Genomic DNA, 25,113 nt, shown 5'->3' with positions numbered 1-25,113 from the left:
TTGTTTTGGTCCTCCCCACCGCTCTCAGTGTCCCTGGTACCTCCTTATCTGAACACTGGTCGTGATGACTATGTTGTCATGTTCAGATGGGACAGTGCTGCTTTGTAAACCGTAAAGCTCGTGACAACATGAGTTGTCCAAACAGTAACAAACGCTTCAGTCGCAGGCAGTCTGCTGGGCCTGGGTTCTGCCCTGTCTGCTCCCAACCTGTCACCGTCTTTCCTCACTGGTGAACTGGTTCACCCCAGGCAGTCTTTCTCATACTTACACCTTCTTTTCTCTTGGGCTGTCGTCGTAAGTCAGAAGGTATCCTTAATCACGGCAGAGAAAGTTAAGCACAGCACTGGAGACAGTTTTCGGTGAAATCACAACTACAGAAGAATCCATGTCCAACTTCAAACTCTGGAAGGTGCCTAGACTAGGCCTGCAGGATCTCGGCACGGTTCCTGACCGAGTATTGCTTCCTTCAGATGTACAGCATCCCAATTGTATCGTGACACAAACTGGCTTTCGTAGGCATGTCCAGAAAGCTGGGCAAACGTTTTAACAGTTTTTATGGGAAAATGCATTCTACTTCATCTGTAACTGATACATAGTTTGTTCATAATTGGGGAACTGCCCAAGCAAGTTCTTTCACTGATGATTTTTAACTGTGTCTGTTGTCAGGAGAGAGGACATATGGGTGGATCCAGGATGATTGATTTTCTGGTTGTTTTTTTTGTTTTTTTGAAAGCTACCACTCTAATTGATGGGAAGGCGGGGGTGTATTGGGCATATTTTCACCCTTTGATTTTTTTTGCTTACATCTATAAGGGTGAAGAAGGATCTCTGTTTTGGAGCCAGACAGGATAAAATTTTCCCGAAATACTCTATGAGACAAAGCCCTCAGATCACATCCGTAGGATGTATTATTATTTTAAAGAGATGGAAGAAGGCTATGTGGTGTCACATGCACTTAGTATTCCCGACACCTGATCTGATTGAGTCCAGGGGCAAGAAGCAGACAAGCTGGTCAGTGTTTCATCAGCCCATCAGTGGGCCCTCCCAGGATGGATTAGAAAGTGTCCAGCTGCTGAGTTAGCTGAAATGGCATTTTTTTTTAAAGATCTCACTATTAATAGGAGTTTATTAAAACTTGTGTAAATTATAGAAAAATAGCCAGATATATCTGTTGAGGATGAAGAGGGTGGTGGAATAGTGTGAAAGAATACTATTAGAAATATGGAGGTGAGTACCAGGAGAAACAGATAAGAAGGAGTTGAAATTGGTTTTTTCGGTGGGTAAGGAAGGCTGACGCAGAAGACTGCCGTATTTCATTTTAAGTCTTTAAATAATATTTTTCTCTTTAAGCTGTATGCATGCTTTGATAAAATAAAAATCAGTACAAAATAAAATATTCTTATAAACTAACAGAATGGTAATATCATTGAGGACTATGTGAATTGTACCTAGAGTAGTACTGTAAGAGTGTCATTAAATGTTTTTATATAGAATCAATAGATAATTATCCAGTTTCAAATGTTGTGATTAGAATTATAGTTCTGTCTTTGGACTATTGTTGTTTGCAACGTGATACCTCTCTTTTTCTTAACTTTATTATTGCTATATCATAGGTAATATTAAAGTCAGGGATGACCATGGTCCTATCTTACTACCCATGACACCTTGCACAGGATCTTATATGTGGTAAAGTCTCAGAGCATGGTTGATAAATATGTCTTCTAGGCTTTTAAAAAGCCTCTTTCTAAAAATTACACAAATAATACAGATTCCCTCTAGAAAAAACAGAAAATGCAGAGAAGCAAACAAAAAACTAAATATCTGCCCAAAACTTATCGTTTTGGTAACATCCCTCCAAATGTTTCCCTGTGCAATAGGTACATGTAAATAAATTTAAAATAAAATTATCCTATACACACTCTTTTGTTCCCAGATTTATACACTTAACATGTTATGAATGTCTTGCTGTGCCAAGCATTTGTCTTCATTTTTAACGACTGCCTAATCTTCCACTGTGTGGATATGCCATGATTTATTTAAACAATCCCTTTTTAGTAACCGTTTAAGCTTTCTATTCTTTTCCTTTAGCTGTTAAGTTTTTGAATGAGTATCCTTGTACATATGGTTTTGCATACTTAGTTGAATTTTTCTTAGAATAAGGTGGAATTTTTAGGTCAACATGTATGTATTATTTTTAAGGCTCTTTATCATGTTTCCAGTTGTTCTCCAGAAATGTTATATCAGCTTTAGTCCCTGTTGGTAGAGAAAAGAATATCCATTTCTCCACTCCCTCACTAACTGATGAGCAGAAACAGATTCATCATTGTTGGGTTAATTAGTATTTCTTAGAATAATAGTGCGTTTGAACATTTTTAATATGGATATAATTCGTCATTTTGCCTTTAATTTTCTCTTCAGTGTTCTTCCCCTATATGGAAAAGGTTTCTTTTTAATTTTTATGTATTCAAAACTATCAACCATTTTAAAACATTTTTTTAAATTTCTCCCCCAATTTTGAAGTTTAATGCTTCAAAAGCTCTTTCTTTCCCAGGATCCCATACGTGGAACAAATTGATTTTCAGAATTTAGTGGGGTGACTAAAATTCTCTCAAATTTCTTCCTTTTTCCCACCAGGAAAGCAATAGAAGAACTCCTTAAAGAGGCAAAACGTGGGAAAACAAGAGCAGAAACAATGGGACCTATGGGCTGGTAAGTTCTTGAGTCATCTTCCTTAAAATTTAAACTCATGTATATATTAAAGAGAAAAGTTTTCTTTAGCATATACAGGGAATGTAGAACCGTGGACGTAGAGGAACTCACTCAGAGGCAAGTGGTAGAGCAGGGACACTGCTGAGGGCTGCAGCCACGGAAGTGGGCAGAGGGGTGAGAACAGAGAACACTTGTCATGGTGTCGTCACCCTTTGGCCCACAAGTCCCCAAGAGATATGATGACGCTGCTGTGCCTAAGGCCACCTGAGTGACAGTACTATTATGTCAGTGTTCATTGTTTAAGAACTTCTATCTTAATTATAGTCCTCAGTAAATTAAAATTTATAATTTTAAGTATTTTGATTTTGTGACAGTTCAGCTGTGTAGCACTAAAGTTTACCATTGCAGTTTCTATACAAAACAGAGCTTACTAAAACTTAATGATATAGACAAAGGAAGAATTTAACCTTAAGAATCAAGTCTACTCTTCTAAGCGTTACTTTAGCAATAGCATTCTCATCCAATAAATACGCTGGCTTAGGTCTTTTATCCACAATTTAAATTCACTATAATGGAGTATTGTGGGCCGTTAAAACGTGTAAAGTGTAAAAATGGGACAGGAGTAGAAGCTAGATCTCTGTGGATTTGACTCTTAGAACCAAGCACAGGGTTTATGTCAAATATATAACAAGGTTCAGTCAAAGTTAAAGAAATAAGAGGGCAAAGGCAATTCCTAAAAATCAAGCAACATAAAATAAATGGACCTCAATAAGCCATTTAGTAGATGGCTCAGCCACATATGGAGGAACTGTTTCAGGTGATCTGAAATTTGACGCATTTCCAAAGGCAAAAAAGAACTAGAAAGAAAACTTAAATTGTTTCCGGTTATCACGTTGTTGGTAATGATGTTGATACTGTTTTTCTGAAAATATTGTATAGTAGGATAAAGCAAATAAGTAAATATTTATTTGTTATAGATACCAAAATTTTCAGTGTAAAAGATACACATATAAAATCAAAGATATAAAAATCTGTACTCCTAAATCTTAATTGGAAATATCAGTATGAAGTTGTGCTAGATTTTCTCTTTAAAAGAGAGAGAGAAAAGCTTTTCTAGCTCTGTTCACAGAAAAGTCCTGGAAACAATGACCATCCACTCAGTAGCAGTGAGTATCCCTGGCACCCAGGGGTGGTGTATAAATTCTACTGTGGTATATATAATTCCATTTCTCACTGAAAGAAGACAGATCCTTAGAGAAATAACTGGCTGCTGACCCGAGGCCGTTAGCCTGGAGTTCGCCAAACTGCAAGTTAGCTGTCACAGCCTCCAGCACTGCCCTCACTTCCTATGCCAACTGCAAGTTCCAGGAGCTCCCCAAACCATCCCCAGTTTCAGTAATTTGCTAGGCCACACACAATTCACAGAGAGCTATTATACTTATGGTTACAGTTTATTACAGGGAAAGGATACAGATTAAAACCAGCCAAACTAAGGGATGCAAAGGGCATAGTCTGGAGAGGTTCCAGACACAAAGCTTCTGTTGTCCACCCAGTGGAGTCAGGACCCACACATTACCCTCCCAGCACCAACATGTGACAACGCACTTGGCATACTGACAACCAGGGAAGCGTACCTGAGCCTCGGTGTCCAAAGTTCTTTGGGGGGTTCCGTTACTTAGGTATGATTGATTGCTCACATGGTTGATATCAGTCTCCAGTTTGACCAATACCACAGTATCCCAGATTCCCACCCTCAGTCGTGTGGTGTGTCTCTGGCATGGCCAGCCCTCCCTGTAAGACTATCAGTTGTGGCCAGCTCCACCCTAAACAAAGACGTTTCTATCAGGTATGACATTGCCTCCCAGAATTGATATTACCTCCCAGAAGCCAGGGCAAAGGCCAGACCTCTCTGTGGGCAAGACCACACTGTTTACTACATAGATAGGAAATGTATAAGAAGAGCCAGAAAATCTTATCAGATCAGAAAGTAAAACTGTCAGAGACTACTTGTAGTCATGTCAGAAAGACACAGGAACCAACGTGAAAGGCCTCCCACTAGTCAAAGATGGGATAATTCAGTTATCAAAGAATAAAGCAATAATGATTGAGATAACCTAAAATATGTTAAAATCCATAAGGTCATAATAAAAATCACATCAAGAAGCTTTTGGATGAGGCTAAGGAGCCAAATTATTATAAAACTGGTAAAGAGTGAGGAAGAGCCGAGCATTTATCCTGTTCCTTGTACAAGTTATACTTCAAAGTTACAAAATAATTGATGAAAGAAAACTTCCTTATAGAATTGCAACTGTTAAATGTAGGACTATAGAGTAAGATTATCATCACTTGAATAACAACTCACTTACAAGACAAACTATCTAATTTAAAAATGGACAAAAGATTTGAATGAATACTTCACCAAAAATGATATCAAATTGGCCGATAAGCATTTGAAAAGATGCTCAAATCATTAGTTATCAGGAAAATGCAAATTAAAACCACAGTTACTTATTCACTACACAGGCACTAGATTGGCCAAAATAAAAAAAAAGACTGACAGCACCAAATAAAGAGGAGGATTTGGAACAACGAGAATGCTCACATATTGTTGGTGGAAATGTAAAATCATACAGCCACTTTGAAAAACAACTGGTAGTTTCTTATACATATGCACTCACCATGCAGAATTCTTCTTCTAACCACCTATCAGAGAGCTGACAATGTAAGCCCACACGGAAATCTGTCCAGTAGTGTCCATGGCAGTTTTATTCATGATAGCTCAAAACCGGAAACAACCCAAATGACCATCAGTTGATGAGCGGATACACAGTTGTAACATCCATACATTCCACACTCATCAATAACGAAAAGGAACAGAACTACTGATACACACTGCATGGATGAATCTCAGAAGCATTTTGCTCACGAAAGAAGCCAGACTCAAAACATTACACATTATAAGATTCCATTTATATGACATTCTAGAAAAGCCAAAACCATAGGGACAGAAAACCCATCGGTTGCCAGGCGGTAGGGGCTGAAGGACTGAATTTACTGCAGAACTTTTCTGGGTGCTGGGAATGCTCTATATCTTGACTGTTGTGATGATGACATGACTACACACATTTGTCAAAACTCATCACACTATTTACTTAAAAGGATAAATTTTAGTTTGTATAAACTATACCTCAGTAAACCTGATTTAAAAATAAAAAGAATGTCGCTATTCTACAATCCCTAATGATACACTGGATCTAGGCAAAGATCATCAACAGTTGCTAAATCTATCAGATGAGAAGCTGATGGGGAACTTTCTGATGAGTGGCGCAGGCTGACGACACCTGGACTCATCCATCAATCTTCGTACCACAAGAAGATGCAATAGGAAGAGGGTACCGCCACTTATGAGACATCCTTGTAAAGAACTTGAACGTGAATCTGATCAAGTCTCTAGTTAGAACTACTAGTTTGCAGGAAATAGAGGTCAGAGGAACATACTAAATGATATTATAGAGATAAAATGACAAAAATGTGGGGAATTCTACAGGACAAACAAACCAGTTCCTTTAACAAATGAATTGCAAGGAGAAAAGGAGGAGGAGTATCCTATGACTTAATAGATTTGGGACACATCTACGTGTATACCTTGTTTGGATCCTTATCCAAACTAACTGAAACAAGGGTATTTGATGATATGAAGGAATTGATGTTGATTTTTTTTTAGGTGTGATAATAGGATTGCTGTTATTATTTTTATTTATTTATTTATTTATTTTGCGGTACGCGGGCCTCTCACTGCTGTGGCCTCTCCCGTTGTGGAGCACGGGCTCCGGATGCGCAGGCTCAGCGGCCATGGTTCACGGGCCCAGCCGCTCCGCAGCATGTGGGATCTTCCTGGACTGGGGCACGAACCCGTGTCCCCTGCATCGGCAGGCGGACTCTCAACCACTGCGCCACCAGGGAAGCCCTGTTAGTTTATTTTTTAAAAGCTATTATCTTTCAGAAGTTCATTCTGATGTATTTATGGATGCAGTGGTATAATAAGATGAAATGATCCAATGTGAGTCAATCTTTGTGTAACATTTGTAATCATTTTAGATTTCAGTGAAATAGCGACCTCCTAGGATATGGTAAAAATTTGGTGAGATAATGTATGTGGAAACACTCAGCATAGTTCCCGGCATGGAGCAGTCAGTTACTAAATGTTAGTTAAATCTGCTCTTAACTTCCTTTTTCGTTTGTTTGGATTTTTTATTGCCATATGAAGTGCCATCTAACTGGTCTGGACTAAAATAAATAAGTGTTCTAGATGTACCAGGCCAGGTGGAGTGAATATCAGTTTCAGTGCCAGTTTCAGACAAAGGATACTCATTGAATGGTCAACGTTTTCTACCATTTCTATGAATTTTTCCTCAAATACAGTTTTTTTCACGTATAAATTTAAATGCCATATTTTTAAATATCCCACAAGATTTTTAGATATGACATTGCTATTTTTAAATTGCAGTTACAAATCTTATTTGTCAGTGACAGAATTATAATTCCTTAAAAGTTAGAAGTTGTGGGCTTCCCTGATGGCTCAGTGGTTGAGAGTCCGCCTGCCGATGCAGGGGACACGGGTTCGTTCCCCGGACTGGGAAGATCCCACATGCCGCAGAGCGGCTGGGCCTGTGAGCCACGGCCACTGAGCCTGCATGTCCGGAGCCTGTGCTCTGCAGCGGGAGAGGGCACGGCAGTGAGAGACCCGGCGTACCGAAAAAAAAAAAAATTAGAAGTTGTATTTACAAGAATGAGCATATCCTTTTTTTTTTCTAGCTGGAACTAACTAAGGAGGAACATAGACTTAAATGGTTGATTGCTCCAGTTAATCGTTGATTCATCAGATCTCCTGACTTGGTGTATATAACCACCTATGTGGTTGGCTTTTTTCTTTTTACCTTTTGACCCCTTGACTCCCCTACCCCTGCCTCTGGCGACCACCAATCTGCTCTCTGTTATCTATGAGCTTGATTTTTTTTTTTTTTTTTTTTTTAGGACTCCACATATAAGTGAGATCATATGGTATCTGTCCTTCTCTGTTGGACTTATTTCACTTAGTGTAACGTCCTCAAGGTCCATCCATGTTGCCACACATGGCAAGATTTCATTCTTTTTTTATGCCTGAATAGTATTCCATTGTATGTGTATACCACAATTTATCCATTCACCCATCAGTGGACACTTAGCTTGTTTCCATATCTTGGTTGTTGTAAATAAAGCTGCAATGAACACGCGGGTGCAGATATCTTTTCGAGTTAGTGTTTTCTTTTTCTTCAGATAAATACCCAGAAGTAGAATTGCTGGATCATACGGTAGTTCTATTTTTAATTTTTTGAGGAAGCTCCATACTGCTTTCCGTAGTGGCTGCACCAATTTACATTCCCACCAACAGTGCACAAGTGTCCCATTTTCTTCACGTCTTCACCAATACATGTTATTTCTTACTTCTCTTATCTTCTTTCCAGCCCTCTGTCCTTAAGAGAGGAGAGATAAGGTGCCCCTACTAACACGAATTAGATTCGTGCAAACTCTGGTAGGGGCAGGCTGCTTTGGGTTTTGGTATAAGGCAGGACCTTGATCGGGCTGACAGTAGTCATTGGTCCATTTTAATATAATACCTTTTGTGAAAGAATCAGCCCAAAGCTAAATCATAAATTCAGATGACTTGACGAGTGGATGGGAAAATATCAGTCAGGGTTCTTGCCAGATGAGGAATGTTGAAGGGGATCACTTGTTACTAGGCACCTCTCCTGATGGAAGTCATTTATCCTGACAACCTTAGTGCCACTTACTGGCTCGGTAGAACTTTCTGAGGGTCAGAGAACTAGTCTGTCAGCATCAGCTCTGCTTTTCCTGAGGAGAGTTGCCATATGCACAGGCCAGCTTGAGATCTGTCAGGTACTGACTGACCTCCTCTCTGGGCATCATATCAGTTAGATTGGCTGTTCCAGAGTTATGGAGGACCCGGGCTCCTTCCAGTTTTCCAAATCTCCCAACCAAAGGGTGTGATTCTTTTCCACACTTTAGTTAGCAGAAAGGAAGAAGAGGAAGAGGCATGCCCCCACCCCCTTCAAGCACACTTCCCAGGAGTCGTCTGTGCCATTTCTACATGGACCCCATTGGCCAGAATTTAGTCTCATGTCTACACCAGCTACAAGGCCAGGAACTCAGTCTTTTTTTCTCAGTCAGTTATGTGCCAGATAAAATCTGAGGTTCTTTTACTACAGAAGAAAGGAAGAACGGATATTGGGGGGCGACTAGCAGCCTCTTCCCAAGAAGGGCGGGAGAAGGATGTTGAAAAGAGAGTAAAAACTGGCAGACAAAGTAAGATGACTCTAGATTTATAAGAGGTGGATCCTGGGAGAACAGGATGGGAAACTCACACTCTCCCATGAGGTGACAAGACAAGCGAGCATTCCTGTTGACACTGCTGTTTTTTTTCAACTCTCATAACAGTGGTTCTCAAACTTTTGGGTCTTTAGGATCCTTTACACTCTTGAAAATTACCGAGGACCCCACAGAACTTTTTTACATGGGTTATATCTATCGGTATTTACTGTATTAGAAATTAAAACTGAGCAATTTTAAAGTATTTATTGATTTATTTTAAAAATAATAAACATGTTACATGTGTAGATAATATATTTTTTTTATAAATATAGCTATGTTTGCAAAAATTTACCTATTCAGTAGAGTGGCACTGTTTAATATTTTTGCGAACCTCTTCAATGTCTGGCTTATCAAAGACACCTGGATTTTCCTATCTGCCTCTGCAGTCAATCTGTTATAATATGTTATTTTGGTTGAAGTATATGAAGAGACTCTGATTTCACACAGATACGTATTTGGAAAAGGAAGAAGTACTTCAACAGCATTTTCAGAAATTTGTGGTATTCTTTTATACTGCATCACTACTTGCAAGTAACCTCAGCAAGCGGTAGTTTCTTCACATTCTTTTTAATAATGTGGACATTTCATATGCTGTTACAGTAAAATCCCTTGGTCTACCTTGCACTTCTACTGGATCTTCCACTCATGCATGGTTCTGTAATATCATGAACCGGTCATCTGGAAATTGGTTCGCTGAGTTATGAAGCTCCTCCAAATGTTGACACCTTTCATTATATAATATTTTTAAAACACATTTGTTAACATCACCACTGATCTCATCAGAAAAGTTGTTGAAGTGCTGGGAAACTGTCACGGTCACTGTTTCCCAGAAATCTAATTTTCTTTCGTTTGCAAGCTTCAGCTTTATCTCAGCAGTGAATACCGAGAGTTGTTTTCCTTGAAGTGACGGCCCACTTACATCTGAATACCCAGCTAGGTCACCCTGCAGCTCAAACAGTCTCACAGAACTTTTCCTTGAGGCAGCTTTTGGTCCAGCACACCTAGCAGGGACGGGCTGTGAAGGGAGGTCTGGTCCAAGGAAACCCGTGACTTGCTTCTGCCCACGGTGCTGGGACAAAGAACGCCTTTCCCATCCTGCTCATTCCAGGGGAACACCTGGTTCTACATCTGTTTAAATAAGTGTGTGTGTGTGTGTGTGTGTGTGTGTGTGTGTGAATAAAACTTTTAACCACTAATCCAGTGGTTTCCAAATTTACCTGCACATTTGAAACCATCTGAGGAGCTTCCAAAAATACAAGTATCAGTTTCCCACCATCAAAGATTATTAGTTAGGGGTATGGCCTGAGCTTTGGGGTTTTAAAAAGATACCCAGGTGATTCTAAAGTGCACACCAATGTGAAAAACACTATGCTAATCCCTATTTATTAAAAAGAATGATACCAACCTGCTCTGCAGAACTGGGAGCATTCCCACACTCCTCCCAGGAGCAGACAGGTGGCCAGGTGGCCAGCCACAGGAGCCCCAAGACCCATCCCTGTCAAGTGGACAGATACCCCAAAGGAGCAGACAATCGGTCAGTTACTAGCGGGCGATGGTCTGCGTTTCTAAGCATCTCAAAGATCTTCACATTGGCTTTAAAATTTGACACTGAACTAGAGTGAGTGACATTATTTCCTCCTCTTGGATAATGCATGAGAGAGATCTTAAGTGAGGTAGCTGAGCCGTTGCCAGAAAGAGATTGCTGAACTAAAGGAAATGCAACCGGGATGCCGTTTTCTGTAGTGTAAAGAAAGAAACCATTTGGTGCTATATACTTCCTTGGATGTATTTCAGCAAAAGAATCTCTTGAGAAGCTGTTCTTGACAGAAGCCTCAGAGAAGCTGAAATATTGGCCCATGTGACTTCCTTTCAGTCAACATAAAGGAATTTATAAGCACAAATTTCAGAAATTTGCTCAGCTTCCTTGTCTACAAAGCTGCTTTTATTCTGGTCACGTCTTCAGCTGACCTTTGCCCAGTATAATGCCTGAGTCTACTGCCTGTATGATTTCAGCCTTATACGTTGGAGAGGCTTACGTTTTGGTACCAAAACTTCCAAAGATTGAATTTGAGAGAACATGATTTTTCAGTTTTCTTTACCCAGTTGTTTTAAGGGGAGTGGCGTTTTGGGTGCTCTTCTGTTTGGCTTGAGGTCAATCTGGTGATAAGGGGGAGCACCACCTACATTTCCTTCCATTTTACGTAATCAGCTTTGGATTACTGGGAAGCAGATCATTGCCCCAGTCTCCACTGAGGCACGTGGTGTTTTTATTCATGTGAAGATTCGCTCAGTACCAGTCGGGGTATTAAGGGGCCAGGCACAGGCAGCGGTGCAGAAGCCTCACGTAAAATGCCGGCCCTGAAGTTGCTCACGCACAGGTGCACGCGGACAGGCCTGCAGCTGAGCACCAGGCCGCATGCTGGAACCAGCGGGGAAGGCAGGGGGGGCTCGAGTTTCAGCCCGACTCGTGGGCGAGGCTCCCGGCAGTATTGCAGGGCCGCGGAGATCCAGAGCCTTTACTTTCCAGTTAAAGAACGTGGGGCCCAAAGAGGTTTCCTAAGTCCTGGCTAACTGCTGATGGGGCCAGCACGGGCCCTTCTTGTCTAGAGCCTCCCTTCTGTGGCTACTGTCAGCACACAGCGCCGTGTGTCCTGCCCCTGCTTCCCACGTTCACATCCCCTTCCTGTCTGCTTATGAAAGTGGATCAGGGAGCCCGGAATGAGCTCTCGTTGGCTTACACGGCTACAGAAACGACCTGTCCTACAGAGGGAGCAGGGGGCCAGGGATCGTGCCCTGTCCATCCCAGGGCCCCGCTACTCATACCCCCGCCTCTGACCCTCGCCTGGTCACACCTTCTGTTCCTCCTGGCCGTCTCCTAAAGAGCATCAGACAGGTAGCCTGGTATTTATTTTTGCTGCAGGACCTAGCATAGTGCCTTACATATGAAAGATTCTCAGATGTTTGAAAATAAATACTGCAGATATATATGTACACGTATGTCAACGATTTTTCATTACTTTTGGGTGTAGTGGTGGAGACGGAGCATACTGAAAACCTGCCTCAGGCCTCAGGCCTGTTGTATGCAGTGTAATTAAGGATTAACAGTGTCGCTGTGGGGATTAAAACACTATAAAAGACCTTCTCAGATGGCTAAGGCATTTGATTGCCAAAGTATAACCCGTGGTGCCGTGGGTGGTTACGGTGATCGTGGCGTGTTAAACAAGATGAGCTGTAACCAACCACAGCATCAGATCAAAAGTATTACCTGGTTCCTTGGAGTGTTGGAAGTGTAGTTGTGCTAGTTCCTGTGGCTGTTACTTTAGACGTACATCCGTGATCATGCAAAGCAATGTGCAGAATGGAAGATAAAATGCCGTTTGCTGGCGTGGAAAGGGCTCTGGCCGTAGAATAAAGGAATGAATCGGGGTGCAATGCACTGAACCCGGCTTCCACGATCCCAAGGCTCTATTTCCCTAAACAGAAGAAGAGGAACCATAGTTTCCCACAGCCTGATGTACTTCACAAATCTCCAAGTCACGTGTGTGCAGGGAGTTTGGTGCCTTTGTTCTTGTCTGTGTCAGACTCACCTGGGCTCCTGCACGGCCAGCGCTCTTAGCCGACTTAGATCTGCTTCTAGGAGTCTGTCCCAAACGGAGCAGCCCCGGCGGCCAGCGTGCTGACAGCTTTTCACCTGCGGTTTCCTTCCCTGCCTGCTCTGGGCCATCTGCTTACTCCACAGGTGTCTTTCTCTCATCTGCTCCTTCTGTCCCAGCTGGAATGGTGCTGGGAAGGCGGACTCTGGTTCCAATCCCAGCTCCACGTCCTTCCGGCTTGGGAGCCTGGATAAGGTGCTTTGCCTCTTGTGCATCTGTAAGAGGGGAGACGGCGGAGAGATGAAGTGAGGCGTTGGTAACATAAGGGCACAGGGAACTGCTCGTCAGTGTCAGCAACACCGCTGTCGTCGTTCTTATTGGCTAGTGGTCATGTGTCACTATTTGAGGGGTCACATTCATGAAACTGCTTTAGACACAAACGTGGCAGGTCTGTATCTGCAGAATGTTAGCTATTACTACCTCTGTCCTTCAGCAGCAGAGAGACAGAAGTATGAAAATCAGAAAGAAAAAGAAACTGCATTTATCTTTCCCCTTCTGTTCTCTAGATTTGTTTTATAATTTACTGGTTTTCATAAGTTGAGTATGATACCTGTGGGGAGAAAGAGCCTCATTTTTGCAAATGACAGTTACACAGTGTTACATAGTGTGCCTACTCGAGAAAAAGGGAAAGAAGACTGAAAAGCTTAGAGCCCTGGCCTCGGCCCATCTTAATCTCTCCCGTAGCAGGCGGAGCCCTTCATCTCAGCCTCTGGCTTTGAAAGTGAAGGGACTCGCTTCACTTGTCAGGTTTAACGTGGATAGGATGCCAGCTCCTGAGTCTGGCAGTGCTGTCATGGGTACTTTCTAGAGCAGTTTTAACCAGTCTCATTCTCTTTAGAGTTTTATATCCATTTATGTTGTTAGCACCTTAAATCTGACTCTTCCCACGTGAGCTAGTATAACGTTCTAAAATCAAAAATGAACCCAAAACAAAAATAACTAGCCAGCATGAGAAAGTCAACAGAGTTGGGGTCAGAGTTCCACAGGAAAGCAGCTGCCCATCCTGTGGCCTCCTGTGGTCCCCACCCCACATCCTTGGGCGCGGCCACGGACAAAGCCAGTACAGACCCACCCAGCAGCCAGGCCTGTGCCCGTGCCGCAGGGCTCAGGCTTTTGCCTCGATGCTGATATAAAGAAGGCTTTAGGGCAGTTGAGGATCTAACGCTAGCTTATTGTGTCATCTCAAATACAGAAGAACATGGCACTAAAAGAGAGCTGAGAAACAAGGAGACAGAGAGCAATGAAATAATTTCCTAATTTGATGAAGGAGAGGAGGGTCACTTTCTGAAGGGCCAACATACAGAACGTGTGCGGAGAAACTCAAAAGTGGAAGGACCTTCGAGATCACCCACTTACTCCAGCCTTCAGTGTTATTTATACCCAAGGACCATCTACAAACAGAGTCTATAGACCATTAGGAAATGCAAATTATAAGCTGAGAGGTACTACCCCGTAGCCCACTGACTCTGATATCAATGGAGAATTGAGATATCCTGGAAAGTGAAACTTGCAGATACAGAAGTTTAACCATCTGAAGTACCAAAACTTTAAAGTTGTAACCATTTTTATGAACATTTCTGTAAAACATCTTATTCGTTTTTTCTTGATGGCTCAGGTTCTTTTCATTTTTTAATCATTTTTTTTTTCATGGAGAAACATCAGACATTCTTCTCTGTTCTTGATTAATTTATTATCCCAGGTGACTTGAGACTTAGCTGTCCTGAGTTTCCATCACGGAAAAATCCCTGATGTATTAACTTGAGTGCTATATATATTCTTTTTCATGAAGGGAGAGTGAATAGTAATAATATGGGTCCACAATCCCTTGTTTAAAGCCCTCGGATCCAGATAAGTTTCTAAATTTAGATATTTTCACATTTTAGATAGGTACTATAGCCCAGACAGCGTGCACAACAAATACCCCAATGGTACTTGTTCAACACATGATCATCTCCTCAGCAAAGCATATGAACGCTTCCCTCAAACGGGATACAGAGTAGAAACAAGGGCCCAGCGTCAGGTTAGGCCAGGTCTGGCTGCCAAATGAGTTGTCGTATCAGAAAAAGAACTTGGGGGCTTCCCTGGTGGCGCAGTGGTTGAGAGTCCGTCTGCCGGCACAGGGGACATGGGTTCGTGCCCCGGTCCGGGAAGATCCCACATGCTGCGGAGCGGCTGGGCCCGTGAGCCATGGCCGCTGAGCCTGCGCGTCCGGAGCCTGTGCTCCTCAACGGGAGAGGCCACAGCAGTGAGAGGCCCGCGTACCGCAAAAAAAAAAAAAAAAAGAAAGAAAAAGAACTTGGTTTTCAAATTTTGGAATTATGCATAAGAAATCATAGCCCCATAGGTAACATTCATTGAAGATTTACCATATGCCAGGCCCTGTGCTAAGAGCTTTGCGCATTATCTCATTAGACCCTTGCAATAGATGGATACCTCTATTGCTTCCATTTGCGAATAGAAAAGCAGGGCACAGAGGCATTAAGTAACTTTCCCACCGTCACAGAACGAATGGAGTCGGAGGAGTAGGCCGCGCACTGAGCTAACCTTTACCAAGTGCTGGTTGCGAGTCAGGCATTGTTCTGAGCACATTCTCGCTCCTTTGATCGGCATCCGGTCCCCTAAAATAGTCACTCTTGTCCCCATTGAATAGATGAGAGACAACAGGGAGATTATTTAACATGCCCAAGGTCTGGCCTAAGAGACAGTATGATTCCAGAGCACGTGTGTATACTGTGTTGTATGACTTTGTAGCCGTAGGACAACTGGCGGTGAGCTTCCGCAAAATTAATGACCACATTATAGGCCAGAGCCGCTCTCTGCCAGGGACTTCCTCACGTTCAGCATTGATGTTATTCTCCTTATGCTTGAATATATTCAGTGCAGATTTTATACTTTCTTTATATGGAGTCATTTGCCACGTGTCCCTTCACATCTGCCCTCAACTGCTCCCCCCTCCCCGGCCCCCCAATCTCGTTGTCCTGCCTCATTTATCAGTGGAGTGTGGGTGAGCACTTGTCACCATTTCTAAAATGTGTCCTGGCGTATCTGGGGGAGTCGCTTTCATACCTCCTTCCCCACTCCTCCCCCCACCCAAGTAAACCAAGTTCTCTCCAAGCCATGCTTGACTTTTCACTTTGAAGGTGGACACAACCTAGGCACAACCAGCATTAAAACTCGCATCTTCGATGTGAAAAAGTGATGTAAAGGCCGGTTTTCGTGTGGACTTTGTTCCAGAACACCACCTCATTCCACGCTAGCTTCTGGTCCCTGTGTTGAGTCGGCGGGTTACACGAGCAGCGGGGAGCTAGGGGTGCCTCCTCCGACCTGGTCCCCACTCACAGCATGAACCCTGCCGGTCTCTAGCCCAGGAGGAGCTTTGTCCATCTCAGGCAAGCACATGGTGCTGGAGATGATCTCACGTGGAAGATGGCAAAATGCAGTTGAATGCGCCAGCAGTTTCCAAAGGTTTTAATATCTTGGGTTACTGTCCCATCTGGCAGTAATCACCTTCTTTCTTTGTTTAATCCAGACAAGAACGGACCAGTTTTACCACCACTGAAGACCCACTGCACTGAAAAGGCCCCAGAATTCTTCCGTAGCTGGCTGTCTTGCACCAGCCGTTTCTAGTCCGCCCCATCCAAGAGAGAGCGGTGCTCCGTTGCTCATAAACATGATTAGCTCCTACAGTAAGCCCTGGCCACAGCTGGCAAAGAGAGGCACCTGGGCTCTTTGTGTTCCGCATTGAAGGGCAGTCCCTTCCCGCAGGCTGGCGGAGTTGTGCCGCTCTGTGACACACGCGTGTGTCGTGCTCTTCGGAATCTCTGCTGAGCTTGCCAATGCGGTGGTCCAGGTGTCGTCAGCCAGTCCGTGCCTCGATACACTGATGATCCTGTAAAGTCACTGAGGTCAGAGCCTGGCCGTCCCTCCCAACTGCACAGGTGTCCTGAGCCTGTCCCTCTGGGAGGTACACGTGGCTGTGCCTTGGGGCCCCTGAGGAGCGTCATGCTGGCGCGCTTTTCTGGAAGCTCAGCCTCCCCCAGCCTCACACGCAGAACCATGGGTTTTCTTTGCTCTCTGTTGTTGCCTTTCTTCTTTGCTCATCACTGTGGCTTCTGAACTTCAGCAGAAAAAGAAAACCAAACCTCCGGTGCCGTCCCCACCCAGCGTTCCCACTGCTTCTGCTGCCCCCTGCGTCCTTTTCTCCCTGAGTCCGTCTCCTCATCGCCGCTCATTCCCCGTCACTCGTCCCAGCCTGAGCGTTAAGCACACCAGCATGTGGGCGCACACACCACTTCTGAGACCTCGCGGGTACTTTCTCTCCATGCAGGCTCAAGAGCTGCTTATTCGCAGCAGGAGCCATTTTCTTTTCTTTTTTTCCTCCTCCTTTTTTTTTCTTGCGGTACGCGGGCCTCTCACTGCTGTGGCCTCTCCCGTTGCGGAGCACAGGCTCCGGACGTGCAGGCCCAGCCGCCATGGCTCACGGGCCCAGCCGCTCCGTGGCATGTGGGATCCTCCCGGACCGGGGCACGAACCCGCGTCCCCTGCATCGGCAGGCAGACTCTCAACCACTGCGCCACCAGGGAAGCCCCTTTCCTCCTCCTTTTACTAACAGATTCAGTGCCATTCTGATTGTCTGAGGTGGCCTGACCTCCATAACAGGGACACTTGGCTGGTGACCCCTTACATGTCTCTTCCACGAGAAAATCACTGCAGTGGGGCTGCTGGTGGGTTGCTTTTGAGGTATTGTGTGGGATTCTCCTTGAATCAAAGTTTGATACAAAGATGGAGATTACAGAATACTACATTCAGTTTTGTTTACTACCAGCCACCCTGAGTAACATGATTTGGACGGATTAGCATCCGCCTTGGCTCAAGGCCAAGAGAAGTATTCAGGTTTTCATCCGTGTGGGGTTTTCTTTTCTAAAATGAAAGGTTTACTACACCTGAAAAATAAAACAAATACTAAATATACCTAAACATGTAAATTAATGATTTAACCAGTTACATCCTTCCTCCTGGGTGAACTTGACTCAGGGAGCCCCTGAAATGTACACTGCACAGAAATTCACCCAGAGGGTAGATGTGTGAACAGTGCTCTGGGACAGAGCACAGACTCTGAAACAGAAGGTCCTGAAACAGAGGGTAAAAGGTGATTATCGCATTTAACAGATTCTTTAGATATTTTTATTTCTAGAGTAGATCATGTAGCTCCAGTATTCAAGATATAGCAAGGTATCCTTTTTTTGTTCCTCGGGGAGGGACTGATCCTTCTTCTTTGATATTTAAAAACAAGCCACCATAAATGTAACTAAAAATGCAGATTCTAGTCAAATCAGGCATTTATGGTGTAAGGAGATATTATTAAATGACTCAGGTAATTTGGGTTGTGGTCAACACCTATACATAACATTGTGGTACCTGTTGGGAAAGTTAGTCCCAACAAGGAAGAAAGGGTTAAAGTCTTCAGATGAGGTCCAGCCAGTCTGTGTCCAGAATTCTAAGTGTCTTGGGTTTTCCCCCCTGTGCCCAGAGTTTACACTAGGTGGCATGCAAGGAAAGCTAAACAAATTCAGAAACTCGACTCTGTGGAAGCAGTTCTTTGGCACTTGCCACGATCGGAGGGTTCAGCTTTGGAGTCAGTGTTTGATTTGTGGTTGTTTTTTCCCCCAGGATGAAGTGTCCTCTTGCTGGTACAAATAAAAGATTTCTAATTAACACAATTAAGAACACGCTGCCCTCCCAGAAAGAGCAAGACCACGAACAAAAAGAGGGCAGTGAGGAACCTGCGAAAAGCCAGGACCAGAAGGAGGAAAGCCGGCAGAAGCACAGAACCCACCCATACAAGCACAGGGTCCACGCTCGGGGCCCTGCCCGTCATTCTCCGCCGGGGAAGCGGCGCAGCCCGGAGAAGTCCCAGAAGCGATCCAGCAAGCGGTGAGGCAGGGACGCAGGGTGAGCGCGACCGTCCCAGCACCCGGGCCTGGGCTGGTGCAGAGACGGGGCTGAGGACGGCCCGCGCTGGCAGCGCAAACACCCAAGAGGGATTTTCCAGCAGGGCCGCTGTCGTGACAGCGGAAGATCACCTGAGGCTCCGAGGAAAGAGTTCAAAGGGAACGCTCTGAAGATGCCTTGGCAAGTTTAAGCTTCTTCAGCGGTGTAGTATTACATATGTATTGATTTTGTTCTGTCTTATTTGGAAGTTGGTTTCAAAATAAATCTTAAAAGTTTTCAGAGATTATTAAAACTAGTTCCACTTATTTTTTGGTGTGCTGCCCTCGTGATCCTTTCTCAAAATTTCTCAAAAAATAAAACACTTGTAAATCCTATACTTTACTTTTTTGGGTGACAAATTTAAGTTTTAGAAATCTGGCCAGTAACCATATTTATGAAGAGGGCTAGAAATTGACCACGAAACTCTGATAGCACTGCGCCTGTGGTCCTTTAAGTGAACAATGTAGGAAAATCTCCAAATCCTCTTGAATTAATGCTCCCTGTCAATAACCAGAGGTTAAAAAACTGTCTCTCTGGTTTCCGTGTGCATTCTCAAACTCATTCCTGAGATAGAGCAGTTTTTCCACATTTAATTTTGGGGGGGGAATATGTACGTTTTAAGTGGTGCTTTTAAAAGAACCTTCAAAAGTTAAAGTGAACATGATTTTCTTGCTATGTCTTATTTAGCTAAAGACCTACAATGCCACTCTTAGTATAGTTGTTTCAGAAATCTGAATTTTAAATAAAAGTGTGTTTACCATGCCTTTTTTCGTTTTTTCAGTATCGGCGTGGCTCTCTTCTAACATACAATTATAAACCTTTCAAACCTGTATTCTTCCTTGCATTCTCAGGAAAATGTCACCAAGCACCCTCTTCCCCCATCCACAAAAGGAAGAAGAATCTCTCTGTCCATACCCCACCCCCAATCTTCCAAAGCATCTGAGCTTATGCCTGGCCGCTCCCAGATAATCATTCAACGCAGCCCCACTCCCTGCTTCCTGACAGCCGAGAAAAAACCCTTTCTAAGCACTAGAAAGGAGCACATCCGCAAAGCTAGCTTTGGGGTGTTGGACGGACGCGTACCGCTCCCCCCGCCGAGCTGCTGTGCCACACCTGCTCAGTCTGCTTGGAGCCGAAAGCTCAGGGGCACAAGCCCAGAGCCTGCCCACTCTGCGCACCCTTCTCCCCCAGACCCCGGCCTCACCCCATGACTTGGTACAAACACCCTTTCCTTTCAGACATTCAAGAGGAATCATCTGGCTCATGTGACTGTAATCCAAATCCAGTGACGCATTAGCCTGTATCACTTGTGCTAAAATTCGAAATGTTTTGTATTTAAGTATCTATTAGAAACAGCCCAGAGTTGTGGTTTTAAACATTTTTCTAATTAAGTAAAATAAGACTGGACTGTATCATCTGTCTATGTGCTCTGTGTTTAGAGCACACTGGCAAGCTCATTACTCCTAAAAGAGGGGGATGATTATAACGAGCATATTCTTCCACTCAGAAGTATAGGAAGTGCTTTGGCCTCATCACACTTACCTTTCTCAGACAATCGTGGTAAAGGACGAGTGTTCCACAAAACCATTTTCCCTTTAAGATCCACTGTCCCACTTGTGAAATTTTTCTTAGAATCTTTAAAACTTTCATCACAAGCAGCCATGGTTTCCTGTGTTTAAATGTCAAAAGCAAATTATCCATCTGTGTTCCATATGTATACAGTGGATATCAGGGAGGGGCTGGTCCTGAGACGCAAACCCAGCCACCTCCTGTGTCTGCGGGGAACACAGGGGCACGGCAGCACCGTACTAAGAGATCATCCAGCCCAGGACAGAAGGTGGAGGGGGTTGAATCTCAGCCCCCCTCTGCCATTGGCTCACTGTGGGGCCTCCTCTGGGCCACTTCTCTGCATGGCATCTGCAAACTAGGATGTTTGCACTGGGACTTCCCAGGTGGTCCAGTGGTTAGGACTCCACTTCCACTGCAGGGGACCCAGGTTCGATCCCTGGTCGGGGAACTAAGATTCCACATGCCACACGGTACGGCCAAAAATAAAAAAGTAAATAAATAAGATAAAATAAGGTGTTTGCGCTGAGTCTCTGGTTTTGAAACAAGTAGAGACAGAAGTGCATGTTTGGCCCTAAGCTTAGGAACTGCATTGCTTGCTTCCACTAGAAAGCGGCAGGAGTTAAACCTAAGTGCGAGCTAGCACAATTCGTTTTCTGTTTTACCTCATTTTAGAAAACATCATCTCCAAGAAAGTAAATGAGAAGCCACGGTCTCTGCCATGTCCCGTCACCTGCTGGTGGCCAGTCTTTCTGAACAGCACATACATGGAGGGAGAGGGAGCCATGGTGGGTAGTTTTCCCGAGAGTAGGCTACGTACTGAGGACGTCTCCTCAGGCCTGATTCTGGAAGGTGGCCGTGGAGTTTTTAATTTCTCTGTGATTTTTTTGGGGGGTGGGGGGCGAGGGGTGGATAGATCTGCCTCAGATCTACTAGGTGGAATTTACCATTCTGTCATTGATTATCGATGTGACTTAACATGGCATTTACATGTTTATATTACTACATAATATCTGTCACTGCTAGAAGTCTTGCCACTGTCTTTGGATCATAAAGAATATCTGGTAGGTAATCAGTGCTTGTTGAATAGACATTACCTGAGGTGAACCTCAGATAAAGTGAAGCCTAGCCACTTTCCTATGGAGTATTAAACCCACAAGGTATCGCAGGCTATACGGGAACCTGCGTGGACAACAACATTCATTGTCTGTCACCTATGGGCAAACATTGTGGGGCCCTTTTTCCCCAGCTTGACTGAGATATCCAGTATTTGATATATAACACTGTACATTTAAGGTATACAATATGATGATTTGATAGAAGTACATATTGCAAAGTGATTATCACAATAAGGTTGGTTAACACAGTCATTACCTGAGTTACCATTTTGTGTGTGCGCGGTGAGAAAGTTAAGATACGCCTTTTTTTTTTTTAGCGGTACGCAGGCCTCTCACTGCTGTGGCCTCTCCCGCCGCGGAGCACAGGCTCCGGACGTGCAGGCTCAGTGGCCATGGCTCACGGGCCCAGCCGCTCCGCGGCACGCGGGATCCTCCCGGACCGGGGCATGAACCCGCGCCCCCCGCATCGGCAGGCGGACTCTCAACCACTGTGCCACCAGGGAAGCCCAAGATACACCTTTTAAAACCCCGTGTCCACGTGGTTATCTTACAACCCTATGAAGAAGATGCCATCACTCCCATTACAAATAAGGAAACCGAGGAGAGGTTTAAAGTTTGCCCAAGGTCATGGAAGTGGCAGAAATCCTATTGGAAGCCAGGACTGTCTGAATCAAAAACCTATATTCTTTCTTCTACCTTATGCTGAACTTGATCCAAACTCAGCTCCCTCAAAATACAGGATGGGGATGTCTCAACGCACTTATGTCCCAAGGATTGCCAGTTTAAGAGCCTAAAGAACTTTTATAACCAATGCATTTCACTGGTTAAAATTTACTCCCGAGGAAATCTGAACGCAGAAGCCCTGTGGCAGGGAACATTTGCGCTGGAGCAGCATCTCTGTGGGCCAGTTTAGACAGCCGTCTAAATCCAAGAGAAAAACTCTTACCCTTCCGTGCTTCCGCGGTTAAACAGCAGCCCACAGACTATAACGAGGGGACACTAAAGTCTCCATGTGAAGCACATATTTCAGGTTACTTCACATTTAACCTTGTCTTTTTTCCACCCACAATAGCAAGATTTGGGAGTTAAAAAGTCTTAGAGGGTCTTCCCTGGTGGCGCAGTGGTTAAGAATCCGCCTGCCAATGCAGGGAACACGGGTTCAAGCCCTGGTCCAGGAAGATCCCACATGCCGTGGAGCAACTAAGCCCGTGCGCCACAACTACTGAGTCTCCGCTCTAGAGCCTGAGAGCCACAACTACTGAACCCACGTGCCACAACTACTGAAGCCCGTGAGCCTAGAGCCCGTGCTCTGCAACAAGAGAAGCCACCGCAATGAGAAGCCCACGCACTACAATGAAGAGTAGCCCCCGCTCACCGCAACTAGAGAAAGCCCGCGTGCAGCAACGAAGACCCAACGCAGCCAAAATTAAATTAAAAAAAAAAAAAAAAGTCTTCGAGTCAAGGTCTCTGTGGTACTATAAACAACATCCTATGGTCCAAGGAAAGTACACTACCTCTGCCTCTACCTTAGGCCTTGGAAAGGCATGTCTACAGATCATAGATTGAGCCCTGCCACGTGGCTCATCCGAGTATAGAGAATGAGAAGGAGAGTCTGCCGAATGGAAACTCTTGTTCTCAGCGTGGAAAACAATGCCAAGAAGCAGGCGCTCACACACAGGAACACATTTTAAAAAGTAAGTTAATTAATTAATGTACATTAAACTGGCACGACAACATAGCAAGTAGAATTCAGAGGGATTTTATAAATAAATCATTTTTATTTGGGTTGCCATGCCATAAATCTCAGTAGAAGTCCCTGGGCATTTTGAAAAGGCCCAACAATAAACATAGATTTAAGAGCATTATTAATAGTTGACTACATGAGCAATTTCTCCCATCTATCTAGCCCTGTATTTTCACCGCTGGCTTATATAACTTATAAAAATTTCCTAAGTGAGACATAAACTCCAGATAGAACATATTTTATAAAATACTGGAGGAAGATGTTTCTCCACCAGGCGAACGTACAGCCTGCCCACGGCGCTGGTCCCGTCTCTCCCAAATTGTTTCTTCTCATTAATTCCTCAGGCATAGTCCTCTCAAAATGAACTAGTATACACTGTCCAATTATGAACCTCTATTTGCTCCAAATTATAGATCCATCCGTCGGATGGGTAGTCTTCCAAAGTTCGATGTCAGTTTACAAAGGAAAAACAGCAAGACTGGTTTTCAATCCTACAGGGTTTTTTTAAATACTTATTTATCTGTCTATCTATCTATCTTATCTACCTACCTACCTACCTACCCTGGGTCTTAGTTGCCCCACACAGGATCTTCGATGCTGCGAGCAGAATCTTCGTTGCAACATGCAGGATCTTTTTTTTAGTTGCGGCATGCGGGATATTTAGTTGCAGCATGTGGGATCTAGTTCCCCAACCAGGGATCGAACCCGGGCCCCCCTGCATTGGGAGCCCAGAGTCTTAACCACTGGACACCAGGGAAATCCCGATCCTATAGGCTTTTTTCTAAAAAAATTAATTAATTTATTTATTTTTTGGCCGCGTTGGGTCTTCGTTGCTGCGCATGGGCTTTCTCTAGTTGTGGCGAGTGGGGGCTGCTCTTCGTTGTGGTACACGGGCTTCTCATTGCGGTGGCTTCTCTTGTTGTGGAGCACGGGCTCCAGGCACACAGGCTCAGTAGTTGTGGCTCTCGGGCTCTAGAGTGCAGGCTCAGTAGCTGTGGCGCACGGGCTTAGTTGCTCCGCGGCATGTGGGGTCTTCCCAGACCAGGGCTCGAAGCCATGTCCCCTGCATTGGCAGGTGGATTCTTAACCACTGCACCACCAGGGGAGTCTCGGGTTTTTAATCCTATATTCTACATAAAAAACAAAGCATCACTCACTCACTCATTCAGTAAACACTTAGGGAACCAAGCACATATGACAAGCACATGCTGGGCCCAGACTGGAGCAGTTTAACTCCTGTCTTCAGACTCTGCTGGGCCATGTTCATGTCTTCCAAATTCAAAGCTGTAGAGTATTTGTGCAGCAAGAGATTTACTTCTCAAAAATATCTTGGCCATGCCTGTATTTCAATCTTCTATATGAGAAGCATTGGTGGTTGTCCATCAGCACAAAACAGCACAGATTTCATTTTCATTTTTTAGGAAAAGTTTTCCATTTTGTTAAGTTCTAAAAATACGTATATATATAATGAATCTGAAAAATATGTATGTGTTTCAAAACTATAAATATTTATATATATATAATCAGCACATGTAAGACTATTAGAAACACACTGGGAACACAATAAAATTTTGGCAAAAGATGAAACAGTCACAGAAAATACAAACATCCAATGAATATACAAAAAAAAATCATCTAAAAAACAAAAATGTAAATTAAAATGATTTTTTTCACCTTTTAAATTAGCAGGATTTTTTTTTTAAGTAATTCTGCTGACAAGTAGGGTGATACAAATACTCTCAGAAAACAATTAGCAAATTAGAGAAATGCAAATCAAAACTACAATGAGGGCTTCCCTGGTGGTGCAGTGGTTGAGAGTCCGCCTGCCGATGCAGGGGACGTGGGTTCGTGCCCCGGTCCGGGAGGATCCCACATGCCACGGAGCGGCTGGGCCCGTGAGCCA

At 44.0% G+C, this 25,113-nt stretch overlaps 1 protein-coding gene across 1 annotated transcript in view; it reads left to right on the top strand.

Moving 5' to 3' along the window:
* LOC114888306 (protein POLR1D-like) overlaps positions 1-19,544 on the top strand; it is a 42,031-nt gene extending 22,487 nt beyond the window's left edge. The window contains exons 2-3 of the mRNA XM_029210395.1: positions 2,635-2,709; positions 18,462-19,544. Of these exons, the coding sequence (XP_029066228.1) occupies positions 2,635-2,709; positions 18,462-18,729 (343 nt within the window). The 3' untranslated portion in view covers positions 18,730-19,544. The remainder of the gene's footprint in view (positions 1-2,634; positions 2,710-18,461) is intronic.
* Positions 19,545-25,113: the final 5,569 nt, after the last annotated feature.

The sequence above is a fragment of the Monodon monoceros genome, unplaced genomic scaffold (assembly GCF_005190385.1).
Source record: "Monodon monoceros isolate NGI ecotype Baffin Bay Population unplaced genomic scaffold, NGI_Narwhal_1 Super_Scaffold_8, whole genome shotgun sequence".
NCBI classification, from domain to species: Eukaryota; Metazoa; Chordata; class Mammalia; order Artiodactyla; family Monodontidae; genus Monodon; species Monodon monoceros.
This window is presented reverse-complemented; position numbering and strand designations above follow the sequence as displayed.